This window comes from Pan paniscus, chromosome 1 (assembly GCF_029289425.2).
Source record: "Pan paniscus chromosome 1, NHGRI_mPanPan1-v2.0_pri, whole genome shotgun sequence".
Lineage (NCBI taxonomy): Eukaryota > Metazoa > Chordata > Mammalia > Primates > Hominidae > Pan > Pan paniscus.
In genome coordinates, this window is record NC_073249.2 from 160,306,104 (window position 1) to 160,333,360 (window position 27,257).

At 39.3% G+C, this 27,257-nt stretch overlaps 1 protein-coding gene across 42 annotated transcripts in view; it reads right to left on the bottom strand.

Moving 5' to 3' along the window:
• The window catches only part of SGIP1 (SH3GL interacting endocytic adaptor 1), a 211,336-nt gene extending 190,219 nt beyond the window's left edge, over positions 1-21,117 (bottom strand). For 10 of the 42 annotated variants that reach the window (XM_057298643.2, XM_055117635.2, XM_057298630.2 and 7 more), the window contains exon 1: positions 19,803-20,183. In XM_057298643.2, the coding sequence (XP_057154626.1) occupies positions 19,803-19,812 (10 nt within the window). In that variant the 5' untranslated portion in view covers positions 19,813-20,183. The other 32 variants (XM_057298649.2, XM_057298648.2, XM_057298646.2 and 29 more) reach the window with 17 other exon arrangements.
• Positions 21,118-27,257: the final 6,140 nt, after the last annotated feature.

Sequence of the window (27,257 nt, forward strand, 5' to 3'; positions counted from 1 at the left end):
GAAGGAAACACACGTTTAGCAACTACCAGAAGAGAATTCTTGGAGCTGTGTTAGATTCCTTACAGGATTTGCTCAGTGGTAATGGAACAAAGTATGTTTGGTTGGTACAGGAGACAGGATAATGTAAGCTGTAATGTGATTCAGTGAGAGAGTCACAGATGACTGCCGCATAAACCAAGCAGCAACGAGTAAATGAGGCCTGTCCAGACACATCCTGCTGGACACTCAGAAAGTGACCACTGGCAACAGTGTTTCTAAACTTGGATGCCAACTCAAGAGTGCCAGAATGTCAGAGCTGGAAGGAAACTCCAACATCATTGTGACAAACCTATCATTTTACAGATGAAGTCACTGAGGCCAGGAGAGGTTAGTGTAGGAAGAAGGATGCGTAGCAAAGTGAAGGGAGCAGCACTAGGAGGTGATGAAGAGCATAGGTATTGAAATCCTGTAGCTCTTAATCAAATTATTTCACTTCCTTGGCCTCATTTTTTTTTTTTTTTTGATTGGAGTCTTGCTCTGTCACCCAGGCTGGAGTGCAGTGGTATGATCTTGGCTCACTGCAACCTCCACCTCCCAAGTTCAAGCAATTCTCCTACCTCAGCCTCCCGAGTAGCTGGAACTACAGGTGCCCACCACCACACCTGGCTAATTTTTGTATTTTTAGTAGAGGTGAGGTTTCACCACGTTGGCCAGGTTGGTCGCAAACTTCTGACCTCAAATGATCCACCCACCTTGGCCTCCCAAAGTGCTGGGATTATAGGTATGAACTACCACATCCAGCCGTTGGCCTCATTTTTGATGAGTTTATTTTTAAAATGAAAAAAAATGCCATCTATAACAAGAGGCAGTGAGCATAAATTAAATGCTTCATGAAAAGTTTCGTATGCAGCTGGCTTTGAGGGTCATTTTGAATTCTTCTTTACTGTCTCTATTCCCCGCATGCATATAAAGTTATCATCTATTCCCCAGTGCCTGACTGTTGTGGTGCAAATGAATGAAGCCACCATTCCCCCAGCTTTCTGCCTACCCGCTGAAGACTGCAAGACCCAGGTCAACCGTGACCCAAACATGGAGCTGTTGTCCCAGCATTGTGAATAAGGGCAGCTGGGAGTTGGGGAGATGGGAAGTGCAAGAGTTAAGGGAAAAACAAAACTTGGCTGATGTGTTGGTCTCTGAGGTCCCAGTGGCAGTCAGCCAACTCACTGCTGTGGCCAAGGGGAGCTTGAAAATTAGGGAATGAGAAGCACCTTAAAGAGAAAACTTATCTGCTTTTTCTTCCTGAAGGAAGGGTTTTCCTTATAGTGGTTGAAGTCGTTTTCTCTCTCACCCAAATAATGGGATTTCCTGATGTAAATTACCTCTTATCATGGAAATGTAAACAAAAAAAAGAAGATTAATTAGGCGAGCAATTATTATGTGGCAACCACTAAGCTATGTACTTTATATATGTTAACTTATTTATTCCTCAAAATAACTTCATGAGACAGGTATTGATTTCAAAGCTGAGAAAACAGAAAGTAGAGGCACAGACAAGAGAAGTAAATTAGCCAAAATAGTGGAGTAGTAAGTGAAATTGGGTTAAGGTGTAAAGTCAAGCAGCCTAGCTCAAAAGGCTGCTGTCTTATCAATGCTTTGCTGCTATATAAACTTGCCTGTGTGAGGGAAGAACAAAGGCAGAGACCACAGAACAGGAGTAACACAGGAAGCAGCAGCAGCACTATGCCAACCAGGTAAGAGAGCAGAAGAAAAGGGGGAGCAGTGTGATGGCGCAAATGAGCACACAGTGCAGAAAAGAAAGGTGAGGTGGAAGCATTAAGGGTAGCATAGCCCCAGAAATCGTGTTGTTAAATGAATTTTCTGAAGTCTGTAAAGACTCTTTCAGATACATAGCCAATAGCCAACAAAGTGGGCATGTCCAAGAACTCAGAGGAGTTGATGAGAAGTGATCAAGCAGCTCCGCATAAAGTCTCCGCTCATGACAAGGGACAAGAACCTCTCCAACTCAGCTTTCTTAACAAGCCCATCATGATGCCTGGTGGTAAACACAGTGGTTCAGAGATCACACCAGCTAGGACCCAGTGGTCCCATCCTGCTCTGCTACTCCCTAGCCGTGCATGGGATCTTGAGCCTCAGTTTCTTCATCTATCAAATGGGATTAAGACTACTCCTCATAGAGGTATGGTGAGAGATAGGTGATCCATCATTTATACAACCCCTCACTCAGAGCCTGGTACACTGATAAGTTGTGCAGAATAATTAATAATGAATATCATTACTACCAACCTTGGGTCATCTTCTATGAGTTAATTTTATCTCAGAATCTACAATATTGGACTTCTGGACACGTTGGAGGCAGGTGCCTTATATATGGCGTTCATCTATGCAATTGTTTTTCATGCTCTGACTAAAGAATTTATGATGATAACAAGAAACACAACCTGCAAGTAAAAAGGCAACACCTAAGGGCAGTATTTGTATTTGCTGCAGAGCAAACAGCATAAATACTCAATTTCAGGTCTATAAATAAACTTGGAGAGGATTGGCATGTTTTTACATATTTCTTAAATGTATATCTTATTATAGTTATTGAGAGTTGAGCATCTGTTAAGAATATTAAAATCAAAAGAAGTGTTAAGCCTTAACTACAATGAAAGTATTAATATAAAGTTGGGAACTATAACCTTTTCCAAACCACAAAGTCAGAATGACTATATTTTTCATATTAAACAGAAGTCAACTGATGATTGAATTGCCTTTGAAATGCTAAAAAATTTAAATTTTATTACAACTGAAAGTAGGATATGTGCCCAATAGATTGTTAAGCAAAAGGTGGAAATAGATATCACATTCTAACATAGGAGAATTGCTTTAAGTGCTGAAAATGGCATTGCAAATTTCTCTGAAACATCCAACATCATTCATTAAAGTTTGCTTTATCATACAATGCCACAGAAAACTACAAAGTAAAATATGAGAAACTACAAACCAATCTGATTTAAAATAACCAGAACAAAGGCATCCTTAATAATAGTTTCATTACCTCTTCATCATTTGCTGATGTACCATTGATATGGTGAGTTATAAACTCTCTGAGCCTCAGTTTTCTCATCTATGTAATAGGAACAGTAGGTAAGCATGCTATAATAATCTTAGTTATTATCACTGTCAATTGCTGTGGTGCAGTGAATGCCATTGTTCTGCCCCTATATGGGAATATAGTAAGTTTAAATCCTCAAAGGTAAAAATTAAGAGACACCATTTCTTAGTGTTTCACAATATAGTTTGAGAATCAGATAGATCAGTGTTCAAGTCTATGGTCATACCACCTTGAATGTGCCTGATCTTGTCAGATGAGTTCAAGTCCTAAATATTTGAGCCAGTCATAAACTCTCTGAACCTCAGTTTTCTCATCTGTGTAATAGAAATAATTATCGTAGTATCAATCTTATGAAATTGTTGTGAATATTAAATGAGATAAATGTTTATAGATACTTTAGGAACAATTTCCGGCATGTCGCAGGAGCTCAAGAAATGATAGTTATTTTTATGTTAATAAATCTGAACATGATTTGAATATTCCCTCCTCTAGGGGGAGGGGCAGTGGTAATAGCTGTATCTACTTGTTAAGAGAAACTATGGAACACTTCTTGGATAATGTTATTCTCAGTCTTCTTTTTATTATGCAATATCCAGAGATCTAGGGCTGTTCTGGGGCAGTTATGTTTTGACAAGTTACAGGGCAACTATCTTTTGGTGAGGTCTAATTAGAGAATGGGAAGAAAAGGAAAGGAAAACTAAAGCCAGTTATGAGAAACTTTAGTAGAAGAGGTGATTCAGGGCTATTGCCTATTAAGAGATCTTCCTCTCACCAATCTGCTAGGAAAATCAAGGGTTCGCCATACATAGGTGTATGTAACACATATGCACTGACAATATAAAAAATAAAAAATAAACCATAATTTCACAGCCTTTGGTGTGGAGAAATGATGAAGTCTGAAGATTAGATTTGTGGCCTAGGACCTAGGCCAGTGGTGAACAAGAAAGACTTTCTCAAGAATAATGAGAAGGAATATCCCTCAGTCTCATAATTCAGCCAGAGCAGGTGCTTATAGAGCAGAGTGGGTATAGCAATGAGCTCTTCAAAAGAACTCAAAGATACTGGGAGGGACTCTTCTTTTCTTTTGGAAAATTCCCTAAAAGATTCCTGCTTCCTTCTGGAACAACAGAGCAACAGGGCAGTTGTGATGTTGGGTTTAGATGACATTTATTTAGGAGATGGAGCAATAAGATCAGAGGTCTTCTAAGGATTCTGGGGAGTCAGTGTATGGATGGAAACCAAAATATGAGTGTGTAGCCCCAGAAACTGCTCAGATAACCTAGTCAGAAACTAGGCAAGCTGACAGGGGTTGGGAAGCACAGATGTAGAGCACATCAAGGCAAGTGACCAAGAGTATTGTAAAAAGACATTTTGGTATCATCTTGTAGCAAGTTCTGGGGAAGTTCACTGACTCAAGGATATGCACAAGCATGGGGGTGCTGATAATATTAACAATGCCAATGGCAGTGGTAATAATAAGGATAACATGAGCAATTGAATGTAAAAGTAACAGGAAATATGTTTGACTCCACACACACATAGTGTCATTTAATGCTTGCCACTTTGACTTACTCTGACCTTACCAGGTTAGGTCCTTATTTAAAAAGCTCTTCGAGAATCCCATTCAATGCTTCCTTCACATAACTTTGCTCACTTATAATAATTTCGTTATCTGTGTTATTTTAATGTCATTGTCACTAAACTGTAAGCTTCACAATGTCTGTTTCATGAGGTTTGCTCACTATGTACATCTAGTACCTAGCACAATATTTGAAACCTCAATAAATAGTTGCTGACAAGCTTGTAATTTGTGATAGCTTAAAAAGGAAAAAAGAAGAAAAAAGAAAGAGAGGAAGCAAGGAAGACAGGAGGAAGGGAAGGGAAGGAAGGAAGGAAGGAAGGAAGGAAGGAAGGAAGGAAGGAAGGTAGGTAGGCAGGCAGGCAGGCAGAAGGAGCTTAAGCTCAGGCTTGCCCGGGGGGCACAGCCAGCAAGTCTCAGAGTTAGGATCTGAACCCAAGTGTTTTTTAACTTCCAAGCCTGTGCATTTAGCTGCTATATTACATAAGAAATTATAAAAGAAAACTAGAGGCCTGTTCCTGTCCCAAAGGAAACTAGACCAGGAACAATTCCCACCCACAGGAAGCCTTGCATATATTTTCATCTTGGGTAAAAATGCAATTTAGGGCATAGTAAGTTTTGGCACCTGCAGGTAGGAAGAGAGGGCTATGAATTGGAGAAGTGCGCAGGTGAATCTAGTTAAGGTGAACAGTAGGTATCTCAGTAGATGACATTCAGAGAGGACACAAAATCTTTTAATGGAAACATTTGGAGAGAAAAATGAAACATGGAGAGGTCAATCTCTGTCAACAGTAAGATCTCTTAAGTATTTCTATCTTTCTGATCTGGCCTAGAGAGAAAAAGCCTCAGTGATGAAATGATGAAAGCCCCCCTAATAAACAAACTGATTCAGTATCAGAACGGCTATCAAATAATTGAAGTGCTTCAAAGCCATTTAAAAATAAGTACATAAAAAAAGTGCATGATACCCTTGGATCTCTAATATCTTCATTTTTTTCAGCTGTCAGCATGTCTCTGAAAAAGCCTAATGCCAGAACCGTTTGGGTTAGAAAGGGTTTATTCAATAGCTAAATTAAACCTTCACTTTGAGCCTACCGACCTCAATAGTGATGGTGCCAATGAGTGGCTTGGGGGAGGGCACCACCATCCCTTCCAATCTCCATCAGCTTTCCCACAAATAAACATAAAATTTAAATAAAATCAGAATATTTATTACTCAAACACAGATTCAAGACAATCCCTCCTCCTCCTCAAAAAAATAAAATAAAAAATAAAAAAAGCTAGAATGCCATCTGTAGCTACTACAGTCCATCCGACAACCCAAGTAATTGTCTAAAGATGCAAGCAAAAGCATGACCTTCTCCTTCACCCTCTCCGGTGGCTTTCCATTGCTTCAGAATCCATTCCAGATCCACCTCCATTGCTCATAAAGCCCTGCCTGATGTGAATCTCCTGTTCTTCTCTCCTGCCTCTGTTCCCTTCCTCACTGGTCTCTGGCCATGCTGGCTTCCCTCTTGTCCTTGAGTTCACCAAGGCCCAGGCACTTCACCCTACTGTTTTCACTCCTGAAATGCTGTTCCAGAGCTTCATGGGTCACAAGGTATAGGGGTCTCAGTTCAAGTGCCTTCTCAGAAAAACCTTCCATTACCACGTAAAGTAGCCTTCACCACCACCCCTCCCATTCTCCACCACGATTCCATTTTGCCTCTTTCACTGATTTTACCATAATCTGAGATGATCTTGTTCATTCATTTGGTTTGTTAATCTTGTGTCCTCATACTTGAACTCAGGCTCCATGACAGCAAGGTCTCTATGTGTCTTGCTCGCCTGTGTCTCACACCTAGACCCCTGGCTAGCTCATCGCCTTGCACTGTCACTACAACACTTCCTATGTGTCTTAGTCAAAATTTGATCAAGAGTGCGACGAGCTCTGTTCTTCATTGTGCCAACTTGAACTGGGTTGCCATGAAGACAGAAGATAGCAGGAAACTCAAGAGAAGAAATCCAGATGAAATCGTTTGATCTGGCATTTGGATAAAGAGGATTAGACTTTGCTGAAATTGTATACAGAACTATATTTGGGTTTGTAACTAGGCCAAGATAGATTTCAGTTGAACACACTTTAAACTGCATTTTAAATTGTCCCACTATGTATCCATTGTTGCTAACAATATTTTTATTCAGTTTAACAAAATTCCATATATCCATCCCCATTGAAATAAATCATTAAATTTGGAAAGGTGCTTATCTTCTGGTATCCAAAAATGAAAAAAAATCATTTGTAGACATGGAAATTTGAGGATATGTGGAAAGGGGTTGCCTGTAGCAGGGATTCATCATAGAGTTTTAAAATGAGTTGGTGCCTTCAAAATATCTAACCCAACTCTTCAATTGAAACCAGAATTTCCAAGATACTGAAACTAATAATGCTGTAATACTACATTATACTTACATAAAAATTTTGCAGCTTTCAAAATATTTTCATATATACTTTAATACTTCAATATTCAACCCAGTAAGAAAGTCAGGAACACTCATATAATTTACCAGTCTACAGATGGGAAAATAGAGAGGTGATGACTTAACCCAACAGACACAGTCGAGACTAGCAGAAAGGACACTCCAAATCTGTTCTTACCCACCTAGCAAATTCTTGGTCTTATCCTCATAACTAATAAAGAAAGGTGCCAGGAGATATTAGAATTTTTCTAATTAAAATCAATTTCTCTTCACTACCTTCCTTTCTTTCCCCAATGTTAAAGCCTTATTTAAAGTCACTCAACTGCCTGGGGCAATGCCAGGACTAGAATCCAACACAGAATTCTCACCACCTCATCAGGGTAACTTACTAAATAGGAGCCAAGAAGTCATACCGTACCACAAGACTCCTTAATCTAAGCAATTCTTGCTCAATATATAAATGAAGCCTAAATATTTGATGACAGAGGAATAGTAAAATAAATTATGATGCTGATGAGATCACCAAGGGTTAAGGAACTTCAGGTTGTCTGTCTCCAAAGCTCATGTTCTGCACTCAACAAACTGTAGTAGTGGTTGGTTCTTTCTTAACAATGAGATTATTTGGGAATTTAATTTTCTTCTATATATCTTCTTATTTTGCAAGTTTTCTGCAATGAAACCTGTCCTCTTAAAATCAGAGGAAATGATTAAAGGAGTCAGGCAGACATATGTGAGATACTATATTAACTGCACACTCCTGGAACCAGAATGTGGCTCTCAGCCAGTGTGATCCTACGTGGCAGATGGGTGCTTTGGGAAGAGCAGAGGAAGCATGATCCAGGGTATTGCCTGGCATCCAGGAACTTTACTGGGACCTCTGATGTGCACATGACATTTAATAAGCTTCTACTATGGACCAAATACTCTTCTAAATGTTTTGCATATTTTAACTCATTTAATTCTCATAATAACCATATGCTGGGTGGCTTGACTCTTTCACCAAAAGTTTGTGATCCTTACACAGGATTCATTTATTAAAACTGGGTATTTATTGAGCATTTACACACATGCATACATTGGGAATCCTAAAGTGAGTAAAATATGGTCTCTACTGTGGCATAGTCCTTGGTTTTTGAGCAAGGAACAAAGCAGGTATAAGAATGTGCTATGCCTAAAAGAGAACAGTAATTAAGATTTATTTGGAGCTTAACATTTTATCTTAAGACTTCACCATCAACGCCTGCCTGAGTTACTGGCCTGCCAGCCTGTGCTACAAATTTTGGAACTGCCATGCCAGTCCCCACAATCATGTGAGCCAATTCCTTACTTAAAAATTCCTCTCTCTCTTTCTCTCTGTATGTATACACACACACACACACACACACACACACACACACACAATTTGTTCAGTTCTGTCTCTCTGGAGAACTCCAAGTGCTACAAGTGCACTTTCTGATTTAATTTTTTCAAACTTACATGTTTAAATTACCCATGAGAAAGACTGTTATCATCACATCCACTTTCCTGAGGAGGAAACATGTTCACTAGCTCCCTAGAGTCACACACACAGGTTTAAGCTGGATCAGCCTGACTCCAAAGCTAGTGCTCTCATTCTCAACCTGCTGCATATGTGAAGGCTTCACTGAAGGCAGACAGTCTTTCGTTAGTCCACTTGAAAAGTCAGAACAGACTGTTTCCATATAGAGAAGGAATGGAATGGCAAGTCCAAGGGCAAGAGAATGGCAAGGAGCTCTGTCTGGCTGGGCCAGTGAGAGATGAGGCTGAAGGCAGCCTGTGTGTGAAAGCTTTGCACAGCACACTAAGGCGTTTGGACTTCATCTTAGAAGCATGGTAAACAATCAAAGGCAGATGAGGAAATTGATGTCTTTTGTGGCTGTGAGGAGGATTCATTGGAAGGTGGAAGCAGCAAGGTCTGATCAGATGTGTTAGCAGGGGATGAAAGAGAGAGAACAGAGTCAAGAGCTATTTAGGAAAGACAATCTACAGCTCTTAAGGACCTACTGTTGTAGGACAGGAAGGAAGGAGGAATTAGGAATGAATCCAAGCAGTGACTCTAGCTTGGCTACCTGGTAGACATAGTTCTTCAAATTAGTGCACAAGAAGGCTAAGAGAAATTTAATGGTTACAGTCAATAGCACAGGAGTAAGGTTCTACCTACAATCGGGCTTAGAGACCATTCCATTTCTGGCCATTGTTACCAGAACTGCTGCTGTGAGAAATTTTTGACATGTCATTTTTGGTGATTCACTAAGGGCATTTGTAAAGGTGGGTGCACAGGTAGATCACCTATATTCTAGTGGTTTTTTATATGTATGTTTGTTTTTGAGACAGAGTCTCCCTCTGTGGCCCAGGCTGGAGTGCAGTGATGTGATCACAGCTCACTGCAGCCTCCGCTTCCAAGGTTCAAGTGATTCTCCCGCCTCAGCCACCTGATTAGCTGGGAGTACAGGTGTGCACCACCATGCCCAGCTAATTTTTTTGTAATTTTAGTAGAGGCAGGGTCTCGCCATGTTGGCCAGCCTGGTCTATTAACTCCTGGCTTCAAGTGATCCACCTGCCTCAGCCTCCCTAAGGGCTGGAATTACAGGTATGAGCCACCTCTCCCAGCCTGTATTCTGGTTTTATTCCCTGTATTTCAACTTTGGGAAACTGCTTGTGGTAAGGAATGCAAGGTAATATCATCTCATGTGCCAATTCCAATCAATTCACAGGAATTTCCTGGAATATGATGTTGAGATAGATACTAAAGCTAGGGAGAAAGATGGCTGTGATTGATTAGTGATGCCGTACATGTTCAAGAAAGGGGTGGCCTAGCACATGGACATTGAGAATAAAGGATGATAGAGTATGCTTGTAACTTAATAGTATGGTGAAGAGGAGAAAGAAATCTGTAAGGCCTGTCTTCAGGAGAGGTACAGCAATAATCTACAGAAAAAGCAAAAGAGCAAGCAGTAATGTCTAGCCTCCAAAGGCTAAGAAATCCACAAGTAACACCCAATAGAACAATGGAAACTGTTCTATTTTATTATTAGTTATTATTGCCAATCTCTTACTGTGCCTAATTTATAAATTAAACTTTATCATGGGTATATAGGTTGAGAGAAAACTGTCTGAGAAAAAAACTGGCATCTGCACCACACTCTCTCAGATGTATATTTATTATTTCATTTGCTCTTCATAATGACTCTACGAGGTAGGTAGCCAGCATTATTCTCCCCTTACAAATGGGGAAGCTGAGGCCAACCGTTCCAGAACTCACTCAAGGTCACCCAGTCACAGAGGCGGTATAGTCCCTCTTCAAGTCCTGGCCCTTCCCCCTACACTGTACTGACTCACTGAGAAAATCAGGGGAGAGAGCTATAAATGGTCACATTGTATGTGTACTCAGTAGAACGATGACCCTGGGGACACATTCATTTGTGTCTCTTGGCAGTCACCCAGCCAGCCTCAGCACCTTTGAACGTGAAAAACACCATGGGCTCCAAGTCTTTGTCTATTCACAGTTTTGGAATCATTACTAAAATAAACTTTGACTTGTCCTCTTACAGAGAGAATAAAAATCCTTAGGTAAGTCTTTTCATTTGGCCTTGGTTTCTGCAACTCTAAAATGAGGTTGAACCCATTTGGTTAATCTTCAAATGATGGCACACATTATCATGTTTTCATGATAACAGCCACAGCTTTCATAAAATATCAGTGAACACCGAGCTGTCCTCCTCAGGGAAAAAAAAAAAGGGCTTTTGTTCGTGGTGGGAACCAGGCTTTTTGATAAAATGTGTGGTAGAAGGTAAGCTGTGAAAGTTTAGAGTCCACTGGACTAGTGACATCACATCATGACGCTCTTCCTCAGAAAATTGTGGAAATTTTCTACTGAGCTACTGAAAAGAGCCCACTGGGATAAAATCCTTCTGTGTGAGGTGGCCTTCTTCAAGTTGATGACTGTTCTGAAAGATCATGACCTGATAATAAAATTAACTTGCTTAGTTCTGAAGAAGGCTTTTGAAACATCCAGTCAGATTTAAACAATCTGCTGTTTACTTGCCAGTCAGAGACCTAGGCCAAACACTTTGGATATGAGCAAGATTTTCCAGTTACGCCATTATACAAATAAACAGCACTTAACTAGGAGTCAAGCCTGGCTGATAAGTGCTGGTTCTGCCACTAGTAAGGTGGTCACCTTGAGTGTCACTTAACCTTGGTGGGCCCTAGTTTCCTTCTGTTTAAAATAAGGATAGTAATACAAAAGTCCCTCCTTATCCAAGGTTTCATTTTCTGTGGGTTCAGTTACCCACAGTCAACTGTAATCTGAAAATATTAAATGAAAAATTATAGAAATAACCAATTCATAAGTTTTAAATTGCACACCATTGTGAGTAGTGTAATGAAATCTCGTGCCGTCCTACTCCATCCTGTCTGGGACATGAATCAGTCCATTGTCCAGTGTATCCACGCCGTCTACACTACCTGCTGTTAGTCACTTAGTAGTCGTCTCAGTCATCATATTGTTGCATATCGCAGTGCCTGTGTTCAAGGTCAATGGCAGCCTAACGCTGTGTCACAATGCATACGTCATTCACTCCACTTCATCTCATCATGTAGGCACTGTAACATCTCACATCATCAGAAGAGAGGTGCATACTGTATAACAAAATATTTTGAGACAGACACCGCATTCGCATAACTTTTATTACAGCAGATTGTTATAACTGTTCTAAATTTTATTATTCATTATTGTTGCCAATCTCCTACTGTGCCTTATTTACAAATTAACTTTATCATAGGTAAATTTAATTTTACCTATGATAAAGGTAAAATGATCATAGGTAAAACTGATACCTACTGATTGATACCTATGAAGGTATATATAATTATATATATAAATCATCTTTATCTCATATATATGTATAGGAAAAAGCATAGTGCATATAGGGTTTGGTAATATCTGTAGTTTCAGGCATCTGCTGGGGATCTTGGAACATATCCTCTGCAGATAAGGGAGGATTACTGTACTTATTCTTTCTACCACACAGAGACATTGCACGAATAAAATATGTACATGCTAATGTGGTATCATATACTAGACTCCATGCTTCTGAAGAATGGGGACATTGTTGCCTTGTGTTTTGCTGCCATTTCATTGTGACTAGTACAGCAACTGAGATATCAGAAACACTCTAGGTGTATCTGTTAGATGAATAAAGCATTTTTAAAACTTTTAAGCATGTGCAAATGTCACATAATCTTTGACAACGCCCTAAGTGAGCTCAATATTTTCCTCCTTAAATTGTTTGTTAAAGAGAAGAAACATAGGTAACTCCACACAGGCTTTCAAAAATCCTAAAACACTAGTCCTGACACATAACAGAAGTGGATATGAACCAAAAATAAAAATGAAAGTTTTTGGTATACACCAAAAAACATGTGAGTAGATGTGTAATTTTGATCTTGGAATGACACTTTCATGGCATTTACATCTTTTGTGTGAAAATGTTCAAGCCTAGAGTTGTTGCTGAGCTCTCAGCTGTAATTTTGGGCTTGGAATGGTGAGCTAAGACAAGGACATGACACTCATTCATTTATTAAATGCGTGAGAAGAATGAGCCCAAGGGGCACTGTCACAAGACATTCACAGAACGGGTATCTGAATGCTAGACTTCTCAATGCTCACCTGTCACTTGATCCATGGATCACATAAGCTCATGCTGACTGACTTCTGCAAAAGGATGCCCACATGGGCAGACATTTTAATCTGTTTTGTTCACTACTGAGCTTATAGCACTTAGAATAATGCCTAGTGTGCATTCGATACAGAATATTTGATGAATAAATAAACAGTTCCAGACTAGGAGTTGCAGAAGAGGGTTGCCATAAATGCACTTTTTGTGTTCCAGTGCAGCAAAGAGGCAAAAGTAAATTGTGGATGCAGAATAAACATAGAGAAAAATTAAACTAATAAAAGGCAGATAGTAATGCATTTGAATTATTTGTGTGTCAGGGATGAATATATTCTGAGGTGAGAGGAAAAGAAGTCAGTCATTAGAATTCAAACCTTGGAGGGAGTAGATGTGAGGAATCCTAATCATTCAGCAAATGCCAGAGACTGTTAGAGCTGGAAGTTCTAGAGGTATGGCACATCAATTATCTCATTTTGTTTGCAAGGAAACACAGCCCAGGAATGTAAAGTAACTTTCTCATGGCATACAGCCAGGCAGTCACAACACTTAGACTCAAACTCAAGTCTGACTTCTGGGTTCATGTTCTTTCTACCAAAAAGCCCAACTGCATAAAATCAGCTAACACATTGAGCTCCTAATATTAACAAATTCTTCAATCAGGAGTAATTTGCATCTGAAAAATCTCATATTCCATGACATTGCCACTGTACACACAAATACACCGAACAACATTACACTCATTTACATTCACTCATTTATTTAAAAATACTTTCCCACATTCCAAGTCGAACCTGCTGGTTTTATAAGCCACCATTTTCAGGCTTGGTCATAAACCAGAGAAAAGGAATGAGAACCCAGGAAGGGAAAGGTGGGATGGAAGAATGAGAAAAGTAGAGAAAGGAAAGGCAGAAATGCAAGGAAGGCAAAGGAAGAGAGAAAAGAAAAAAAGCATCCAGGATACTGACAAAACTGACTCTGGGAATTCTTTGAATGGTGGTGCTACAATGTGCCTCTTTTCATTATGAAATCATTTCCTAGGAGCTCATCACCAAAACAATTCAAGCTCAAGTACATATTTTCAAATGAACTATTTCTTTTTTTTTGCATCTCAGTATATATTATCTATTTCTCACAATTTATCACTGCAGAATATTGTCTTATTTCCTAATTGTTTCATGTTTATTGATTTTATTTCTCCAGTGAGAATACACATTTGAGCATTTTTTTCTTATGTCCATCATAATGCCCAAAATAATACCTAATAATGAATAGTATACAGTTATCTGAGTCATTTATATCTAGTTTTGTTCACTTATTCAATTAATAAACTTGTTAAGTATTTATAGTGTGCCAAGAGCTAAGGATACAGAGATGAAAATGGTAGACCAGATTTCTGCCCTCGTGGAGCTTACATTTGAGTGAGAGATTCAGCCCATGCACTGAAAGCAACCACAAGCCATAAACACAGCTCTGAGGAGAGAGAGCGGGCTGAGATGGACTCAGTAGCCCAGGATATATGTTTGAGATGACAAGGATGATAGCAAAGGCTGCCTGAGGAGGTGACAGTTTTGCTGGGACCACAAGAGAATTGGTAACTCCATGACCTGCAAAAGGAGTGTTTTAGGCAAAGAAAAAGCCCTGAGGCATGAAAGTGTTTATTCTAAACACGAGGAGGCAGGCAGTGTGGCTTTCAGTGTGAGTGAAGTATTTGATGAGCTTGAAAAGGCACAGCAGGCCAGAGCATGCAGGGTCTTGTAGCCTATGGATTTTAAGAGAAATGGGAAGATATAGAAGTTTTCTTAAACAAGGAAGTCATGCCATGTGAAGTATTTAATTCTAGATGCCTAATATCTTTCTAATATCAGATCTTTCTAATATCCTGCAGATGTAGTTAACCAACATACAAGTTCCAAGAATAGAGGCCCATCGCTTCCCAAGTCTAAATGCACTTCCCCAGTCTCTCTCCCATGGAAAGCTTGCCATTATGTGCCCACACCTACATTTGGTAGTTAGCACACAAACCTGTGAGACCCAATACCTCTGCCTCACACCCTACTTTTTCCTGCTTTTACTATGCTCCTCAATTCTGTTCTACCTATGACCTCTTTCTTATTCAGTTAATTTCTCCAGATGGGACTTACTCAGACACATGAGCCCAAATTCATAATAATCCCTTATCATTTTTCTCTCTTCCAACTCCTTTAGAATTATCTCAGTAAATTCTCTCTCCCACTTTTAATTCAGTCTGTGAGTTTACATCATGACTTTACTCATAATTTAAAAGCAGTTCGTATGATAAAATTGAATTGAGAAAAGATAAGCCACAAGTATGAGGGTAAAATTGAACATAATTGAAAAATCCAGTGTCATGAGTATCTAAAACTTCTGAAAATACCTAAAGTATTTGATGGTATTCTAAAAATACCTTCCAATTTTTTCTCCAGCTCTTCATTGTCCTCCAATTAAAGCTTCTTTCCTTCAAACAGCAGCATCCAAAATTAAAAACACATTTAATGCCATAATTTTGTTCTATTTGATTACTATGGGAACCATACTGTTCTTTACACATTTTATGGCAAATATTTGCATGTTAGCTAGATATTGGGTTAATAGCCTTTGATGGACTTGTGTGAGACTCTATTATTTGTATCATTATTCCTATGGGAAAACATGTTCCAAGTAACCAGCTCACAAACAAACTTTCAGGAACATAAAAATTGTGAGTTGGTAACTTCCTGTACCTTGTTTATTTGAAACATGGATGGTGTATGTGCTACATCCAACAGAAAGAATGATCCAGAGTCTTCTAGTATGGTTTATCTAATTTAATTTTTTAAAGACTCCATATTCTTTTTAGAAGTATAAAGATGACCCCTGGCATTTGGATGGGAACATATATATCTAAAGAGGTTCTTTATGATACAGAACACTGGAGAAGATGAGAAATTACACAGGTGATGGAACATATATTGGAATCTTCTATCTGCATGTTTAGATTTTCTAAAGTAATTTCATCATTTAAAGAAGAGAATCAGTAGGAAAATTAGAAGCATTCCCTTTAAAACTTCTTAACTAAATACAAAATGAACAGCTCCAGCTTCAAGATGTCTTGCTCTTTTCTGACCAAACCAAAGAATTTTCCAAATGTTATTTTAGTAAAACTGTTTCTAGATAGGAAAAGAAGAAGTTCTTAGTGTTTATAAGGTTTATTGCAACAACAGAAGTTTAGTTACTCTTCAATTATGCAAAATTTTTAAAATAATGATTTTGGACATAAAAGGCATTAATAAGAAATTAAAGAGTATAGTTCTGTCAATATTCATATTTAAAACAGAGAGACATAGAATATGCAACCAAAGGCACTACAGCCTATTTTTCAATTAGGTTAACATGCCCAACCTGATGCAAAGCAAAACTAAGAGGTTTCTAGAGGGTCAAAAACATGAGCTTTGTGGTTAAATGGATGTAGGTTCAAATTTCACTCCACCATTTTTTTGCCTCAATGCATTATTTTTACTTTTGAAAGGTAGAAAAGGACTGAAAAAAGCACCGTATATACAATATACTTAATTTCAAGTTATTATGAGTAGTAAATACAATAAAATATATTAAATTATCCTGAATATTGTAATTAAACCCAGTAAGCCCTTAAAAATATTTGCTTGTTAATTTTTTAAATTGTCGTATAAAATGAAACCATTGGCACCCAGAAACTTATCTTTCTAGTATAGCACCTAAGAGCCTGAATATGGAACTAAAAACGCAAAACGCCTTCAGTTGGGCCTACGTGAACAAGGAAAGTACTTTCTAGACACCCTCACAAATAGACAGATAGCCCAAGAAACTCTGACTTAGTTCCAGTTATCTTAGAAAGGATAGCTAAAGAATGCCATTTTCAAACTTTAATAATAATATATCAAAAAATAGTCATTGAATAGTTGCCCTAACCACATAGACTTCATTGTAAGCTTAGCCAATATGTACACTCCTTAGTTAATAATTCCCTTTGCTCATCATCTTTCCTTTCATATTTATACTACAGAAGGCTCCAGATCATGTGGCTTTCTTTAGAAAAGAAACAACTCAATGCCAACCACTGCCAAAAGATAAGGTATGCAGGAAGCAGCAAATCAAGTCCCTTAAAATATGTTTTTTAATTAAAATATGTTAAAAGAACCATGGAGCCACAAACCACTAATCACTTGCTTGTGGTCCCTGGGGAATTATTTCGTTGACTTCCACAAAATTTGTATCACTGAGGAGGTAGTAACATTTATCATCTATGATTGGATGGATTTCCAATAGGCATTGAATGAATGGAGCCTATATCCTGTTCCACACAAACAAAACGTAGTTTACTATGACCCATTCTGCTGAATATTTGTTTACTCTTGCTTTACACAAAGTAGAGAAGTGCCTTTGAAAAGTTGCCATGGCCATGCTTTTTCTGAGCAGCAGACTAAAACACTTTAGCAATATAGAAATGTACATCCACACGAGTGCAAATATATGTTTTCTTCCTTTCCAGAAATGTGTTTGGGTGGATGACTCTATGTGTGTGTGTGAGACACACTAGTTCAGAAGAAATATGATTTTAACTAGATGTTTGGTGGCACATTCTCAGAGTCCACTAATGTTTCAACGAAGAGCTGCCATGACAAATTTGGGGTGCCTTTTATGAGGTTCCTTAACTTTCCAAGGTTATTGTGGTAGATGTACAGAGGCTGGCAATCTCTATAGATGAGTTAAGTCGAAATAATAATTATATACCACACCTTCAGAATAAGAGCAATTCAGAGGTGAAATTCTGCCATGCAATACCAGAAACATGAATGTATATTGCCAAAAAGACTGTCAACTAAGTTGGAAGGCAACTGATAGCAAATTGATTTTTGGTTAAGCTCCTATTTGCCTTTCTAAGGTCACCGAACTATTAAGATAATAAGGCTTAAAAACATTTAAGTAGGAGCTATGGGTAGGAATAAATGTTAATTTCATTTAGCTATTTAAGCCAGTGGGAACACCTGTCCAATTTCTCTTGCAAAAGATCTGGTGAAAGACAACTGTATCCATAGTATAACCTCTAATTCATACCAGTGCTAAGATAACATCATTCATTAGATAAATTTGGCAAACCCAGAGCAATAGTGCTAATTCAGCTCCAGCCCAAGTCTTTGTTGCAGTTCTCATTTTGGTTTAGGCAGCCTGGATAAGCTTATCGCAGAGCTTTGAACTGACATTCTTGGATGGCACAATAGACCATATTACCAGGAGAATCATTCATGAGCATCAAAAAACGTTACAACCTTCAAAGAAGATACTTTAGTGCCATGGTTTGCAAGGCAAGAAGTGAAAAGAAAGAGCATCCAATTCTCTATGCAACACTGAAATCTAATCAGAATGTGTGCAGATGCATTTTTAAGAAATGCTATATGAAGTTGAGCTGGAGAAATACAGTACCTCTACAGGCAAGATATTTTTTCTGAAGAAGATAATCCACATGAGCTTTTAATTGAAAAGTGCATAAATAACACTCTGTTTGTCTTGCCTTGTTATTCAAAGATTAAATCAATTTTGAATTAATGAAAATGATTTAATCTGAGAGTGTTAGCAATCTCAATTTATTTAGGCCTGGATTTAAAGGGCTAGCTTGAGAGCCTTTTGCAAACAAGACTCAGCTCCATAACAAAATCATACCCAACCTCTCTTTTAAGGCTATCTTCTAAAATCTGTGGGTTTTGACTCTAGAATTCTTCACTCCCCCAAATCACATTAACAATGTTTGACATGATGACAGGGAGAGCAAAAAGAATTCATTTCTGCCAAATAAGTACAGGCTACACTGCTTTTTTTTATGAAATCTTCCTCCTCTTATTCCATTTTGGTAAATTTCTAAGGAATAGTTAAAATCCGTAGGACAAACCTTGGCTTAAGAGGTGGCCTCTCTGCCATTTTCATGGCTGATTTGAGACCCATTATGCACTCAATTCTGCATTGTGAAATCCAGGCTGGGGACAAATTTCTGCCTGTCATCTTAGGAAAGGCCAGGAGTTTTGCACCATCCTATAGTGTGAAAACAGAAAATCAAAGCCTGCATAGAGCTGCTTGCTTCTTTCCTGATCAGCTTGCTGCTTTTTTGAGACAATCTTGGCTGTCACAGTGTCAGACTGGGAAGGGTAATTTAGCAGAATAAAATATAGTTTAAATAGCATCTCTCCAGGGAAAGTTCCTCCTTACACTCAATATTGAATATGCGAAAAGATCATCAGCAAATAATCATTTGATACTTGGCTAAAATCCATTGGACAGGGAAAGCATTTAGGGAGCACAAAATTCTTTTTTAACCTGATAAGACCCGGAATCAGGAGGCAAGAGGCCCGGATATTTTCCTTATATTTTTCATTCTGTTGCAATGACATTCTCATACAACTACAGTTTATGGACCAAATTTGCTGCCCTCCCCATCCCAATAATATGATGTAAACTGCAGAGATAAAAATACCTTATGAGAATTTTTACAATTTTAAACAGTTCACTGAAAATGTCTGTATGGATAACTCTGTTAATGACCTCTCCTGTCTAATGTCAATTTCAGAAAACAAGTTTCCATTGTAAATGTTTAATCAGTGTAGTCCCAGGAACCCAGAACAGAAAACCTTATCTTCTCGCCCAACTTATTTGCTCTGCAAGCTCTTTCCTAGCTCCATCTCAGCTCCCTGCAAACACTTTAGGCTTTTCTCTCTCAAAGGAGCTGGGAGCTCTGTAGGTTCTGAGCTAGGCAGCAGCCCTGTGGTTTGATTCCATTAGTCTGAGCCCAGATCCACTGCAAGCAAACTGCAGCATTTCTGCTTGCAAAACCTTGACAACCAGGTTCTAGAACCGCCACATAACACTGGCTGCACATATTCTTTAATGCTGTTCTGCCCAAACCTTGCCTGAAGCCAGTCAACCATAGCAGAAAGCATCCTACCTTCCATCATGGTGGCAGAATTGCATTCCTTAATTTCCAAGGAGTCTGAAAAAACACAGGAGGATACGATTCCAGGTCCCAGCTAAGTCCTCACCACGCCGCTGCTGAGGTCTATTCCGTCCGCTGTCAAAGCCAAAGGAGATAAGTGTTAAGCCAAAAGACAGGCCATGGATGCTGCTGGTGCTTCTTCACCTACAGGCAGGCTACCAAGAAGATGCTGAGAGAAAGGGAGAGGAACGGCAAGCTGGCCGAGCTGCACCGCCTGCGCTGCCTCGGCCAATCCCTTCAGCTTTGGACCGCGTCACATGGTAGCCAGCCTGCATCTCCTGACACAATACCCCCGGAGAGCACACAGAACCTATTTCCCGTCCCCATTCCCCTCCACCCCCATCGCCTCCCGCTTGTCACCAAATACACAGCCCCTTCCCCACCTGGTGACGCACTTCCCCCGCCCCTCCTCGTCGTCTCCTTAAGCTTACAGAAGCGGCTGGGTGCCCGAGATTAGTTATCAAGGGCTGCCACCTTAACAGGGGACTCTGGCGTGAAAGCAGCACCTAAGTGGCTCGCTGCGGAGGGGGTTCTTTTCTTTTTCTTTCTTTCTTTCTTTTTTTGTTTTTTTAAGAAAAACTTAATAATTCCGTGCAGCCGGAAATCTTAGCAACACACTTCTAAGCTCCCATTCCGGTGTCCTTTTACCCTGAAGGAATTCCAAATGTCAGTGTCTGTGGCCTCCGTGCACATCTGTGCGTCTCTCTCTCTCTCCGTCTCTCTTTCTCCCCTCCCACCCTTCATTCAAGAGAGAAAAATCAATCCGACTGACGTCACATCATAAACAATTATCCCCAAAAGGATGATGCAGAAGAAATTTCACCCCAGCTGCCTTCGTGAGAGCCAGGGAATTAATTGCGCATGACATGCTGAAGGGCTGGGAACTGTCATTAAAACAAAGAAACAAAAGAACCCACCCGAGTGGGGCTCTGGAATCAAACTGGCAACGCTCGAGATCGTTTCTGGGGCGGGAGGCTGGAAAGGGGAGCAGGCAGGGAGCGGAAGCCTGAGCCCGACCAAAGACAGCTGTGCACGCCGGCTCCCTCCCACTCCAACCTGGGCTCGCCGTCCGGGCTACAGACGGGACCCTGCGGGGCGCCCTTCGACGACCGAGTTCGAGTCCCGCCGCCACCGCGTCCTCCCCGCCGAGCGCACACGGGAGCGGCCTCGCTTCCCCAGGTGGGGAGCTTTTCTCGCAACCGACTGGGGCTGCAGCTGCCAACTGCAGTCTCTGTAGGAAACAAACTTTCTCCTAAATGACACGTTTCTCCGCGACGCGCCTCCTGCATCTGGAGTCGCCTTCAAGCCTATTCATTCACCCAAGTGGAAACCTGGAGGGAGGCAGTTGTGCCTGGCTGTGGCGGAGCCCAGGGTTTTGAAGCTTCCAGGGATGGGATCTGGGGGCTGTGTAGTTGCCTAAGTGGAAAGTTGTGTCACTGGGCCCGGTTGGGTTCAGTCTGTCACCTGACTGCTCTCCAGAGACCATGGAGCCTTTCAGAAGGGCCCAGCCCTGGGGGATCTACGACCCTTGGTTCCCTTCAAGAAAGCTCAGACAGCGAAGGAAGAAAAGGGCAGGGCAGCCTATGAGAGAGAGAAGGCAGAGAAAAAGGAAAGGAGATGGGAGGAAAGGGAACGCCTTCTTTAGAACTCAGGAAAGACAACACCAGAAGTGGGCATTTCTCCCTGTATAAGCTCACAGTATGACCAGGAGAAAAGCTGTTACAATAGAGAGCAATTGTGAGCATCCAATGAAAATGTACTCAAAATAACTAGAAGAAGATGCATGGTATGATCAGGGTTGAGCCTGTAATGTATTATTAATCATTTCTATTAGCAATATACTCATGAACTTTTTCTATTGCTCAGCCCTGGACATGGCCTAGCTCTTTCTACCAAAGCAAATATGACGTACTGGTGACTGACTGAAGTAGCATATTAATAGTTGAAAAGCAAAACACAGCTCCTTAGCAACTTAGAAGTTTTGAAAAACCCATTGTTCTCCCTAAGGACACATACTTCAGTGGCCTCTAAATTTTAAAATGAAATTCTCCAGGGAGATACAAATACTTGTGACTTTTTTCTTATGTCTCTAAGACAGTTAAATTTTAAAAGGGGAATGAATTCCTAAGTAAAACCTGCCTTGAGTACAACTTACACTGCTCTGAAAACTGGAGGGGTATTATTGCAAAAAGGATTGATTTGTGTGTGTGTGTGCATGTGTGTGTATGTTTAGCAAATGTTTTGTAATGATTAAGAACATTGATGGGTATTCGTGTCAAATAGATGGGCACCAAGTTTTGTTTGTGCCACATAATGAGCTCTGTGACTCTGAGCAATTTATGTAATTCTCTGTGCCTCATAGTTTTCTTATCCTGAAATGGAGAGAATAATAATGCCAAGTTAATTGAGCTATAAATGGTAATAATAACAAACCTGTATTAATGGCTTACTATGTGCCAGACAGTATTCAAATACTCTGCTAGTAAATTACTTAGCATTTTATCTGGAGCATAATAAGACCTGCATGTTAGCTTTTTAGTATTAGTATTATTACTACCAAAGGGCTGGCAGATGCATCAAAGAAGTTTGCAGCCAACTGGGAGTTGTACCAAATGCACAGAGAACAAGTTAGTGAAAGACCAGGTGATGCATCCAAAGATGTAACATGTTGGAGATTTCTGAAAGGCTGCTAAGTAGGAAATCAGAATCTAATGAGGTTAATTAGGAAAGACTTTTTTTTTTTTTTACAGAGGTGAAATTTCAGAGTTCAGAACTTAATTGGAATGGGCTTGAAGTGGTAGTTCTAAAGAATATAGGGAGTTGTAAGTAAGAAAAAAGTATCATGTAAAATCTGGAGGTGAGTGCAAGCACTGAGGTGCAGGAGTGGGGGCCATTGTTAGGATGTAAGGGAAAGGTGGAGAAACCCAGGCTGCCTGCCTTCTTCCTCCCAATGTAAGTTTTACAGTATGTTAGAGCAATCCTCTCAGATAGGTTTGGTATGGGTACACTTCAGGTTTTTTTTAGACTTGTAGCAACTATCTAGGGACAGCAAGTCAATGGAAAGATTCTTTTGGTCAATGACTATTTATAGGAAAAGCAGAAGTTTGTAGATATTGTCAGAAAGGGATGTGTATTTCAAGGTGGTAAAGCTAATCCCAAAGGCTAAACTTCACTGCAACTTCATCAGTTGTGTGTATTTTATCCTTTAAAAAGAAGATGCTATTACCAATATCATATCCAATAGAACATCCAATGAATGAAGTTCTGTTTCAATAAAATTTGCTCAAATATGTAATCAAAAGAGATTATCCTAATTGTGGTGTTTTCTCATAGGTTTTTTTCTTTTTCTTTTCTTCTTCTTCTTCTTTTTTTTTTTTTTTTTTTTTTTTTTTGAGACAGTCTCACTCTGTTGCCCAGGCTGTAGTGCAGTGGTGAGATCTTGGCTCATTACAGCCTCCACCTCCTGAGTTGACAAGCTATTCTCCTGCCTCAGCCAACTGAGTAGCTGGGATTACAGTCATGCCCCACCATGTCCACCTGATTTTTTTTTTTTTTTTTTTTTTTAGTAGAAAGGGGTTTCACCATGTTGGCCAGGCTGGTCTCGGTCTCCTGACCTCAAGTGATCCACTAGCCTCGGCCTCCCAAAGTGCTGGGATTACAGGTGTGGGTCACCGTGCCTGGCCTCTCATAGGTTTTTGGAAAAAAAATTGTTTTGATCAAGAACAAAGACAATACTTTAGGTTGTGGTTCAAATTTTATCACTTCATAGTATAATTTTTCCTTGCCAGCAAGGGCAAAGGAGAATATCTAGCCTCCAAAACCATGGAATACTTTTTGCAATTCTGAAATGAAAGTCAAATGGTATATGGAAAAGATTGGGTAAATAACTGACTTGCATCAAAGTGCAAGAATTGCTCAGGAGTTCAGCTCAGGATGTGAATGTCAACCCAGATCATACCAGGCTCTGATATGGTACTTATGACTGGTCCAAGACCAAAAACTAAATTGCTGAAGTCACTGGACATTCAACATTTTTTCTAAGATAACATTTATATGGTAGTAATGGCTGATTACATAGTGTTTCAGAATGAAATCTTATTATATTCCTACTATAAAAGCCGAGCTTCTTCACTATCTCCCAATTTTAGGTTTAAGGGGAAATTTGTTTATATTTTAGAAAGAGAAAGAAGACAATGAGAATTGAGTCACAAAGAAAGGAGGAAAGAAAATTAGCATTAAAATATGGATCCAGATTTGTGTATGTGTTTGTGTATCTCCAAGGTAGTGCTCTTAACATGACAATTGACTCTGCCCCTTTTGCTATCCCCACTGAGGTAATTCAGTGAATGTAGATGGAAAAATATATTGCCCAAGTCCTGGAAATTGGCAAGACTGAAAAATTGGAATTCCATGAGATGATATAGATGAAAAAGAGATACATATATTTGTGTGTGTGTGGGTTCCCATAGTTACTCTATTCCTGGCTAAAATAAAAGAACTCCAACTTCAACTAACATGGGCAAAAATGGAATTTATTGAGGTAGCTCATAGAATTATAGCAAGAACTGAACAGCTGAGGGAAAGCAAGAACCAGGACAATCCAGGAAATTTTGTTACCTGAACCAAGTACTCAGAACTCTCTCTGTCTCTCCCAGCATGTCATCTCCTTTTCTTTTACTAATTTTTCTCCACATGATCAGGCCTGACCATTAGCATCCTCTAAGTTCACCTCTTCACAGATTTACTAGGCTAGATCTCCTTCAAAAAACTTCCAGGGAAGGACTGTGGTTGACCTGGCTTGGATCATTGTTCACTTTTCAAACCAGTCACTGGGGGCCATGTTGATGAGTTCTCATGATAGATTTTTTTTAAACCAAAACTTACATTGGACTTAGTCATATGCTCACTACTGTGCCTATGTATGTGTGTGTGTATATATATATGTGTGTATATGTATGTGTATATATATGTGTGTGTGTGTGTGTGTGTATATATATATATATATACACAAGTTTCTATGGCAAACAGAACCCATAATATGATTGGATCCAGAGAGAAACCAGCAGAACCTGTAGTCATGCTCCTGTTTCCCTGGGGGGAAGACTCTATGTGCTGGCCCACTTATGCCAAAGACAAGACATGCCCTTGTATGCTTTTCACCCATCGGACTATGAGCATCCCAAGAGCCATGTGTTCATAGCTACATGAGTGCTGAAGGAATTTATATCAGCTGGGAGTACTGCTTAATCTAGACCTACGTTGATAAAGATAAGCAGTAACACTGAATCTGTGAGAAAATTCAACAGTTTCAAAAGAGAAGGAAAATACCTACAGCTCACTGAAGCATAGGAAATGTCCCCACTGAGGCAGAGGAAATGTGGAGAACTTGAGAGGCATTTTTCAAAAAATCTGTTTTTTAGTTTTGATATAATTTCAGAGATACAGCAGCAATAAATAAGAGCAGATTGCTGTGATAAAAGAGCATACTGAGAGCCAGAAAGACTGCATGGAAGTAATAAAAACATTCTCATTAAACATTTAAAAATGTTATAGCTATAAGCAGTGATATAATGGGTACTGCCAAGATTGAACATTGATAGCCCAGTGGCTATGTGCTTGAAGCATAAACCTACAACAACAGCAACTGTCCCAAGCATAGTGGAATTCTTTCTCTCTTTGGAGAATCAAATCACTCCGATGCAATTTTGACAGCTCAAGAAACTGGAAAAAGAGAAAAAGCTCCATAAAGCTTCAACTTATGAATTATAAAACATGACAAAAATAATTAAAAATAGAATATAGCTCAATCTTACTTATGAATATTGATACAAAAATTGAAATAAATGACAGCCAACATAATAGAGCTTTTCAAGAACATTGTATATTATATTAGACTTTACTCTAAAAGTAAGAAAAAATAATTCAACATTAACAGTCTACTAATATAATTTACAATATTAAGCTTTTAAAAAGAAGCATATAATTGTCTTCATAGTTGCCAAAAAGAGATTTGATAAATTTCAACTTAAATCACTCGTGAAATAAATAAATCTTAACAAAGAAAGAGATATAAAACTTCCCCAGGATGGTGAAAATACATATCTTGACCCCAAATAGGCCATTTTTTAAATGGAAACGTAATGAAAACATTTTCATTATTAAGAATAAAAATAAAAAATAAGACAATTGTTCTTTATCATCACCGTTATTTAATATTTAATACTATTTTATGGATGCTAGCCAAAATATTAGGAAGAAAAATAAATAAAATTGTGTCAGAGACAGTGGTACATGCTTATCACACCACTTTCTCCATCTGGATACACAGGAAGACTGTATTTGTCAGCCTTCCTTGCAGCTGGATGGAGTCATATGACGAAATTAAGGCCAATGGAATTTTTCAGGCCTGGCCTTTACAAACATCCTGCATATTCTCCATACCTTTCTTCCCCTTCCAAATTTCAGAGAGCTGCCTGGTCCTCATCAGACTTTGCATGTGTGAGAACTAAACCTTCATTATGTTAATCTCTATATTATGTATATAAACATTTACATATGTATGTATATTATACATGTCTTAGTCTGCTTGGTTACTATAACAAAATGCTATAAACTGGGTAGATTATAAACAACAGAAATTTATTTCTCACAGTTCTGGTGGCTGGGAAGTCCAAGATCAAGGCTCTGGCAGGTTGCGTGTCTGATGAGGGCCTAGTCTCTGCTTCCAAGATGGTGCCTTGTTGTTGCATCCTCCAGAGGCAATGCTGTATCTCAGATGGCAAAAGCGGTGCAAGGGAAAAAGGGCTGAATGTTGTGTGGAGCTTCTTTTATAAAGGCCTTAATCTCATTCACGAGGGAGGAGCCCTCATGGCCTAATCACTTCCTAAAGGCCCAATCTCTTAGTACTACTACATTGGAGATTAAGTTTCAGCATGAATTTTTGACAGGACACAGACATTGTGTCCATAGTAGTAACCAATAACTTCTCCATTTTGCTCAAGCAAATTCGACTTGGCTATCTGTCACTTGAAAAGGAGTCCTAAATGATTCAGTCCATTCCAGGAAGTACTAAACGTCAAAAATCATTAATATTGAGACCTGTAAGCATATGCAAGAAACAAATGAAATGCTAGAAATAGGAGATAAAGCCAAGGAGGTGCAAGTCAGACAGTGCCAAAAGTGGATTAGAGAGTGAGAGACAACGGAAGTGAAGTCATTTAAGATCATTTACTTTGAAAGAGCTCTGTGAGACCTGAAGTTCTTTTCTTTTTCAAGGTCACTAGCCAAAATAAGAGGTCAGTGGTTCAGCTTAGTTCAAAGACATGGATGAAGTTAGAGAATAATCAGAATATCATAAAATAACATAATTTCTTTTAAGAATCAAGCCCAAAGAAGGCCATTGTCATC